This window comes from Oncorhynchus keta, chromosome 11 (assembly GCF_023373465.1).
Source record: "Oncorhynchus keta strain PuntledgeMale-10-30-2019 chromosome 11, Oket_V2, whole genome shotgun sequence".
Classification (NCBI taxonomy): Eukaryota; Metazoa; Chordata; class Actinopteri; order Salmoniformes; family Salmonidae; genus Oncorhynchus; species Oncorhynchus keta.
In genome coordinates this window covers 41699235-41709063 of record NC_068431.1, presented here as the reverse complement: position 1 = coordinate 41709063, position 9829 = coordinate 41699235, and the positions used below count along the sequence as shown (strand labels likewise).

Below are 9829 nucleotides of genomic sequence, written 5' to 3'. Positions count from 1 at the left end.
TGAGGACAAGGGACTGTGTGACAGCTGCAGCAGACAAGGATGTCCCCAGCTGTCCTCTCACTCAACTTCCCCTCTGCTCTCCTCTCACACTAATTTCTCCTTCTTTCCCTTTAAATCTCCAATAGCTCCATGCGAACAGCATCCACAGGCCTGGTTATCTCTCTGCCGTCCTGCATGCTGAGTGCCATCACTACTGAGGAGCTGTGTGAGAACAAAGTCTTCATGTTGAATGCTTGTCAATGCTATGTTCAATATATCAATGCTCTCAGGACAATGTTTCCTTGTCTCTAGGCTCAGCTTTCTGGGTAGAGGGGTTCACTTTATTGAGCTTGTGTTACATTTCTTAGCTTCTTGTTTTAACCTTAGTAGATGGATACAGTCCCCACATTTTTCCTCAATGAAAAATGCATCTAACTTCTGGGAGTTTTTAAAAAGTGTATTTCATGGTGCAAAACAGGAACATATATATGTTGTACATTTCAATCGGGAATCGAGTCATAGATGTTTTGATGTGCGAAAGTATCAAATTGAAATGTTCAAAGCATGTAACAGATGTAGGATAGAAAAATGTAACTGTCCTTTAAATACTTCATGCGTTCATTAATGGAATACAGATGCTATTGTGACTACAGGAGCACTCACAGAAGTGTCCATGCCGTAGAGCGATATAATGCAGTTTCCTCACTGTTGATAAGGGTGTTTTACGTATTGTCTCTAACCTTGATCACTAAAATACCAATATTTTCCCTTTACTTTTCAGCACTGAACAAACCTTTGACTGTGTGTATTGTTAATTACTAGATAGGGATTGATTACATTAATAGGTAGAGAGGGTTTATCACATATCATCATGACTAGTCAAAGGGATCTCAGCTGTTAGGCTGGAAAGCAGCATTGCCCATGTTGTTTGGAGGCTGAATTGCATCTCAGACATGCTCACTTAACACTAGTGGCTGCTCAGATTAAAGGGAATGCTCCACCACTCCATAAACCTTGGCTTGGAGTGTTTGCATTTCATTGAATACAACAGCTGTCACAATTACTGGGATATATCCACATTGTGATGTTTACTTGCCTTGTGTAAAGTACTTTGATGTATTTGGCTGTTTAGAGCTCAACTTAACCGTGTGCGTGCCTGCTAGAGAAACACAGAGAAGAGAATACGATAAACAGTATAAATTGACTCATTTGCCAGAGCAAGCATCAACATTTAGTTGTTGTAATATTGATCAATTCAAGTGGCTTTTTCCTCTTTGAGTGGTGGTTCATACAACAATAATCAATTGCAGTGCCTTCAGAAAGTATTCACAAGCCTTGACTTTTTCCACATTTTGTTGTTACAAAGTGGAAATAAAATGGATTTAATTGCTATTTTTGTCAACAATCTACATTTGTAACATTTGTACAAAAAAAATAAACAAATATATATTGATTAGATAAGTATTCAACCCCCTGAGTCAATAAATGTTAGAATCACCTTTGTCGATTACAGCTGTGAGTCTTTCTGGGTAAGTCTTTAAGAGCTTTCCACACCTGGATTGTGCAACATTTGGTTGTTGATCATTGCTAGACAACTGCAACATCACTGTCTTCTTGGTAAGCAACTCCAGTATATATTTGGCCTTGTGTTTTAGATAATTGTTTTGCTGAAAGGTGAATTTATCTCAGTGTCTTATCCCCATTCCATTTTTTTTACCCTGAAAAACTCCCCAGTCCTTAACGGTTATAAGCATACCAATAAACATGATGCAGCCTCCACTATACTGGAAAATATGGAGAGTGGTAGTCAGTAATGTGTTTGAATTGGATTTGCCCTAAACATAACACTTTGTATTCAGGACAAAAAGGGAATTGCTTTGCCACATTTTTTGCAGTATTACTTTAGTGCCTTGTTGGAAACAGGATGCACGTTTTTATTCTGTACAGGCTTCCTTATCACTGTCAATTAGGTTAGTATTGTGGAGTAACTACAACATTGTTGAGCCATCTTCAGTTTTCTATCACAGCCATGTTATGGGGTATTGTGTGTAGACCAGTGATACAAAAAAATCTAAATTTAATCCATTTCAAATTCAGGCAGTAACACAACAAAATGTGGAAAAAGTCAAGGGGTGTGAATACTTTCGAAAGGCACTGTACATGTGAAAATAAATTCTACCTACCAATGTTGAACCTCCTCTACGTTTGGGTTCTGTCTAGGAATAAGAGCAGCTTCAACATGGGTTAGAATAGCTTCATATAAAATCATGTTAATTGTAAAAAAAAAAAAAAAAGTTGACCTGTGTGACTTGTGACCGAGACTGAAAATAGCTCTCATACACAAGACAGTTCAAAGTCAGCAATGACATCACTTTGCAACCAGTTCTAAGTGCCTTACAAGGGTTCTACTGAAGAAAAAAACGATTCATTCCAGGAACTGAGTGTGTGTGACATGCCTTAAAAGTGTTCTTCTAAAAAAAAAAAATAGATAAATTATTGTGTGTGTGCGTGCGTCTTCCTCCCTTCGTCTCAGGCCGCAGTAAGGAAATAAACAGCAATCACTGTACCATGACTTGAAATCCACTGAGCATCCAGCTTTAATTGAGCTCTCACTTGTGTTCAGATTTAATGGAAAACAAGGCCCGCTTCCCCCAGTTACTGAGTAATGAACATGCATATTCAGAGGTTACAATTAAATCCACCTCTTTTTTTCTCTCCTTTTTCATCTTCAGGTGGACTGCGTTTCTTGTACTGTAGTGTTTCAAAATTCAACATGGAATACAATGCTAAAATCTTTTCCTATTAAAATAGTCTCTTATTATAAGTGATTATAGGGGATGTGAGGTAACACATTTCTGAAACAATTCTGAACAACATTTGAACAAAATATCCCCCTTCTATGCATAGCTCTGCAGTGTACCTGTGGTTATTAGAAACATAGCCCTATTCTATATAGTATAGTACAACACATATTGCAGGCTAATACTGTGGTACCATAGACCTACTTTAACCTGTCTCTGCAAGAGTTAAATATGAACAATCTACTGTACACGTTCATACAAACATGCATAAAATATTAATGTATTTATTTAGGTTAAATAATGATAATATTGGTAATTTAAAGGCGCAAACAATTAGTTACAATATATATCAATTGTATAGTTTAACATCTGGAATAGCCAATATGCTTATTTTGAGCCACAGTCTGTTCACCCCGCTACCATCTACGCTGAGACAGTACAGGTACATCAAAGCTGGGACTGAGAGACTTTTAAACAGCTTCTATCTCCAGGCCATCAGACTGTTAAACAGTCAGCAGTAGCCGGCCTCCGCCCAGTACCCTGCCCGGAGCTTAGTCACTGTTACTAGCCGGCTACCACCCGGTACTCTACCCTGCACCTTAGAGACTGATTTGCCCTATGTACATAGTCATTGAATAGTGGACACTTTAATAATGTTTGCATGCTGTTTCTCCCACTTTATTTATATGTAAATACTGTACTGTGTAAAGCTGCTGTACACACCTTTTCTATTCATATATTGTCCATATAGTCTGCCTATATTTGTGTGTGTGTGTGTGTGTGTGTGTGTGTGTGTGTGTGTGTGTGTGTGTGTGTGTGTGTGTGTGTGTGTGTGTGTGTGTGTGTGTGTGTGTGTGTATAATTTTTTTATGGAATCTGACATAGCTTGTTCTGATATGACTTAATTATTTTACTATTTGGCTTAAGTGCGTATTGATAGGTATCATTACTGTTGGAGCTAGAAACATAAGTATTTCGCTGCACCTGCGATAATCTGTGTACACGACCAAGAAACTTTGAATTGAATTGATGTTTTGCAAATATCATTAATGGTTTCTCGAATTGCATGTGCGCCCTGGAAGGAACTAATGCATTGAATAAAATGTTGCCATTAGGGAATGTAAAAAAAATGTATATCGACATTGTAACTAATCAATTGTTATATTGTCATAGGAACGTTATGACCAACCATGGGGAGTGGTCTTCTGAATTTTATAGGCGGGTTTAGTGTATTGACGTCAATTGGATTGGTTAGGTGACGAGCCCTCGCCCCGCCCAGTGTGGGGTAAGGGAGGGTAATGCAGAGAGAGGGAGGGAGCTAGGCTGAGTTGATCCCACGTGTGACGATTCCATTCCCGGCTCAGTAATATTCTCATAGCGGGCTTTGCATAGCTTTTCCCGTGTCTGTGTGTGTGTGTCTGTTACTGTAGTTACTGCCTATAGTTTGGTTAGCTATGGAAGGAGACGGGAGTCAAGCCACATCTGGAAGCCCAAATGATTCACAACATGACCCGGGGTAAGATTATAACCTTTTCGATTTTTATTTATTTATTGGATTTTTCATGTGAGAATATCTGGCAGAGGATTTAGCGCTGTGCCGTGCTGGATTCAGTTTACAGTGCGCACATAACCATTGGTCTTTCTTTCCGGATGCAGTTGGTGATAGCTACGAAGCTTCTGCTTTGCTTTGGCAGATTACAGTAGCAAGTGTAGCCTCCCCCTTTTAACAAAATACATTATTGCTATCGAGCGAATGTTTTTTTTTTGCTTCTCCCTATTTAAGATCGCTTTTATAAGTAGTTAGTCTTCAAAATGGCCGATCTAACATCTGGACTCACTTCTGCTATGTTTTCTTCTTACAGTAAAATGTTTATCGGTGGCCTCAGCTGGCAAACCTCACCAGGTGAGACAATTATTCCCTTACATGTCCCATGTTTCATGTTGTTTTGTTGCAATGATCGATTGTGCTTGCACGCGTTCTCTGTGTGTGCGTGTGTGCAGTATACTATATGGATATGTGTGTGCGTGCAAGGTTGTTTGTTATTTCCAATCATCTGAAGTCCTCTATTCGACCCCTATGTGCATTGCAGGGCGTGTTTGAATCACACTGACAACCGTATGACGACCATTTGTACTTGACTAATTACCCAATATATTTCCTCTATTCACAGACAGCCTTAGAGACTATTTTAGCAAATTCGGAGAAATAAGAGAATGTATGGTGATGAGAGACCCCACGACAAAACGTTCCAGGTAAAATAAAATATTTTTACTTTTGCTTTCCAGTAGGTGAAATTATATCCAACACTTGTGTACATGACACATTTTAACCCGGGCTGTTTGTCCCGCGTTGTGTTTCACAGAGATAGCTGTAACTGTATTGCTCGCAGTAAACTGCGGGCGAATGCAATTTGACATTGACTTTGGGAATTGGGACTGCAATAACGTCATATAACTTAAATATCAGTGCCCGCAATTACTATAGTAATCTATAATTCAGGATAGTCGTATCCCTATCATCTGAATGAATACTGGTTCATTAGGGTAGTGTAAATACATGTGTGTGCAGTTCTATTTTTTGAAAGCTAAGGAAATCCCTGATACATGTTAATTGCGCTGAGAGAAACAGCTGAGTTTATATTCAATGTTCTCATTTGCATAAATAATGTGTAATCTAATTGATGTTTCTTTGTATTGCAGAGGATTTGGGTTCGTTACGTTTGCAGATGCTGCCAGTGTAGATAAAGTCTTAGCTCAACCACACCACGAATTAGACTCAAAGACGGTATGTTTGTGTTTTGATGTCATTTGCAATGATATTTTACTGTCTGTGTTGCACATTTTAAATGTTCATCATTGCCTTCATTTCACATGCATGCTAGAGTTGTAATGATACTGTAATATAAGTTCCACGTAGAAAAATAATACCACATTGAAACCAACAACAACTGCAGTACATCCATGTGTGGCAGGTGGCATCTCAGAATACTCAGAATGCCATGTACCGTTCACTGGGTTGGTCCTCTTGGTAAAGACCTCTTTGGTAAAGCCATACATTTGATCAAAGCTGTAGATGTGGAATACGCCCATGATAACACCGTTGCCTCCTCCATGCAAACTCTTGCAGTAAAACACTACTCAGAGGTGAATCTCATATCTGCTCAAATTCCCTTTTCTGAACGAATTAAGCTCTCATGCCCCTTTTCCCCATTACCATTATGACTCCACATGTGCACATATCCCATGTCAGTCAAATGGGCTGTCTCTCACAGACCTCCCACATCCATGCATATGACCTTTCAGATCATACATGTCACTCAAATGGGCTGTCTCTCACAGACCTCCCACATCCATGCATATGACCTTTCAGATCATACATGTCACTCAAATGGGCTGTCTCTCACAGACCTCCCACATCCATGCATATGACCTTTCAGATCATACATGTCACTCAAATGGGCTGTCTCTCACAGACCTCCCACATCCATGCATATGACCTTTCAGATCATACATGTCACTCAAATGGGCTGTCTCTCACAGACCTCCCACATCCATGCATATGACCTTTCAGATCATACATGTCACTCAAACGGGCTGTCTCTCACAGACCTCCCACATCCATGCATATGACCTTTGAGATCATACATGTCACTCAAATGGGCTGTCTCTCACAGACCTCCCACATCCATGCATATGACCTTTGAGATCATACATGTCACTCAAATGGGCTGTCTCTAACAGACCTCCCACATCCATGCATATGACCTTTCAGATCATACATGTCACTCAAATGGGCTGTCTCTCACAGACCTCCCACATCCATGCATGACCTTTCAGATCATACATGTCACTCAAATGGGCTGTCTCTCACAGACCTCCCACATCCATGCATATGACCTTTCAGATCATACATGTCACTCAAATGGGCTGTCTCTCACAGACCTCCCACATCCATGCATATGACCTTTCAGATCATACATGTCACTCAAATGGGCTGTCTCTCACAGACCTCCCACATCCATGCATATGACCTTTCAGATCATACATGTCACTCAAATGGGCTGTCTCTCACAGACCTCCCACATCCATGCATATGACCTTTCAGATCATACATGTCACTCAAATGGGCTGTCTCTCACAGACCTCCCACATCCATGCATATGACCTTTCAGATCATACATGTCACTCAAATGGGCTGTCTCTCACAGACCTCCCACATCCATGCATATGACCTTTCAGATCATACATGTCACTCAAATGGGCTGTCTCTCACAGACCTCCCACATCCATGCATATGACCTTTCAGATCATACATGTCACTCTAGTCAGTTTGATGTATATCACATCATTGGAAGTGGAAAGTTACACATGTGATTGTATTAAATAATTGTTGATGTCCAAAGGGTCCATTAATCCTGTAAATCTCAACAAATATTTGGTATTTCTTTATGTCAGTGGATGCGTCTTATACATAAGTGTATTTGAAATATTAGAACTGTTTCTTCTAAGTTTAAGGCACAGTACATTGTCAAATCTGTAAAATGCCAACACCTTCCCAATGACCAAAACCTATTTTCTGTCTTCTTATAACATCAACAAACCTGGTGCTTCTCCCATCAGTTTATCTCATGTACTTTTCCACCAGACCAAGGCATACACACACACACACACACACACACACACACACACACACACACACACACACACACAACATATACACACACACGGCATCCCCATCCCAAGCCTTGAACTATATTGTTGTGCTTCCCTTTTGAAATGTGGCAGTAGATGAATAATTAAGCATGTCAGTAATCTGTGTAGCGGTGAATTAGACAGCGTTCAGATGAAATCATATTTGTCTGAGATATCTGCTCAGTGGGTGGTGATATCCAGTCATGCTCACACAGCTCTGGAAATGGAATAGTCCAAACCGAGAAATAAACGCTTTGTTTGCAGCCTTCTGTGAAAGCCAAGTTCAGAGGGGAGTGTCTTTCAGATATATTTGGAAAGACAAACCTATTGTACTTCAGCAAGCAGTGTACAAGTACAGTGGAGCCTGGCTGAAAGCAGTGCTAGAACTTGTTGTAAGGCTGTCCTGACCTGACTGGCAAGTCACTGGAGGGTGCTTGTAAAAGCTTGCCGTTTTTATCTCGATACTTGAAAGTGAAAGAGGAGCGTGTTCATGTTTTGCATGTCATAAAAGGAAACTAGCACCTGTAAGCTGTTGCAGATAATATTGGGATGTACAATGCAGATAGTGGGGAGCAAGCCACAGAGTGCTTCATTTAACGTGTAATTATTTGATACAAACACTATGACAGAATGTTATCGCTTTGAGCACTGTGATATATTAGAATATATGGCATACATGTAGGAATTAAATAATTGATAAATAGCCTACACACATGCAGTATTAATACTGCCGATTAGCATGTGTTCTATATGTACAGTACAAGTCAAAAGTTTGGACACATCTACTCATTCAAGGGTTTTTCTTTATTTACTAGTGAAGACATCAAAATGATGAAGTAACACATATGGAATCGTGTAGTAACCAAAACAGTGTTAAACAAATGAAAATATATTTTAGATTTCAGATTCTTCAAAGTAGCCACCCTTTGCCTTGTTGACAGCTTTGCACACTTTTGGCAATCTCTCAACCAGCTTCATGAGGTAGTCACCTGGAATGCATTTCAATTAACAGGTGTGCCTTGTTAAAAGTGAATTTGTGGAATTTCTTTCCTTCTTAATGTGTTTGAGCCAATCAGTTGTGTTGTGACAAGGTAGGGGTGGTATACAGAAGATAGCCTTATTTGATAAAAGACCAAGTCCATATTATGTCAAGAACAGCTCAAAAAAGCAAAGAGAAACAACAGTACATCATTACTGCATTAATCAGGCCTTCATGGTTGAATTACTGCAAAGAAACCACCACTAAAGGACACCAATAATAATAAGAGACTTCCTTGGGCCAAGAAACACGAGCAATGAACATTAGACCGGTTGAAATCTGTTCTTTGTTCTAATGAGTCCAAATTTGAGCTTTTTGGTTCCAACCGCCGTGTCTTTGTGAGACGCAGAGTAGGTGAATGGATGATCTCCACATGTGTGGCTCCCACCGTGAAGTATGGAGGAGGAGATGTGGCGGTGCTTTGCTGGTGACACTATCTGTGATTTATTTAGAATTCAAGGCACACTTAACCAGCATGGCTACCACAGTATTCTGCAGCGATACGCCATCCCATCTGGTTTGCGCTTAGTGGGACTATCATTCGTTTTTCAACAGGACAATGACCCAACACACCTCCAGGCTTTGTATGGGTTATTTGACCAAGAAGGAGAGTGATGGATTGCTGCATCAGATGACCTGGCCTCCACAATCACCTGACCTCCACCCAATCGAGATTTGGGGGTTTGGGATGAGTTAGACTGCAGAGTAAAGTAAAAGCAGCCAACAAGTGCTAAGCATATGTGGGAACTCCTTCAAGACTGTTGGAAAAGCATTCCAGGTGAAGCTGGTTGAGAGAATGCCAAGCTGTCATCAAGGCAAAGGGTGGCTACTTTGAAGAATCTAAAATCTATTTTGATTTGTTTAACACTGTTTTGGTTACTACATGATTCCATATGTGTTATTTCATAGTTTTGATGTCCTCACTATTATTCTACAATGTAGGAAATAGTAAAACAAGTTGAATGGGTAGGTGTGTCCAAATCTTTGACTGGTACTGTATGTCTGAATATGGTACGTACAGTATACTGTAGATATACAGTACTTTTGATCCATATAAATTAGGGAGGGAAGAACTCTTTATTTGTGATAATGAATATGCTTTAGTAACCTTAATTGAATAACACTCGTTTTGCCCCTCGTGGTGTAGATAGTATGCAGGTTGGTTATTGACAAAGCCCTCATACCAAAGACATTATTTCCTCTGTAGAGATGAGAAGTCTCTTTGCTTGGTGTGTCCTGTATCTGTATTTGTTTCATCCACATTTCTTACTATAACCAAACAACTAATACGACTCAAAGATAAACAATTCTGCCTGAC

General features: G+C 39.8%; 1 protein-coding gene across 15 annotated transcripts in view; it reads left to right on the top strand.

The window, feature by feature from the left end:
* Positions 1 to 4099: 4099 nt before the first annotated feature.
* LOC118389693 (RNA-binding protein Musashi homolog 2-like) overlaps positions 4100 to 9829 on the top strand; it is a 335623-nt gene continuing 329893 nt past the window's right edge. For all 15 annotated transcript variants that reach the window (XM_052457216.1, XM_052457217.1, XM_052457210.1 and 12 more), the window contains exons 1-4: positions 4100 to 4296; positions 4643 to 4683; positions 4952 to 5033; positions 5481 to 5565. In XM_052457216.1, coding sequence (XP_052313176.1) covers positions 4235 to 4296; positions 4643 to 4683; positions 4952 to 5033; positions 5481 to 5565 — 270 coding nt within the window. In that variant the 5' untranslated portion in view covers positions 4100 to 4234. The remainder of the gene's footprint in view (positions 4297 to 4642; positions 4684 to 4951; positions 5034 to 5480; positions 5566 to 9829) is intronic.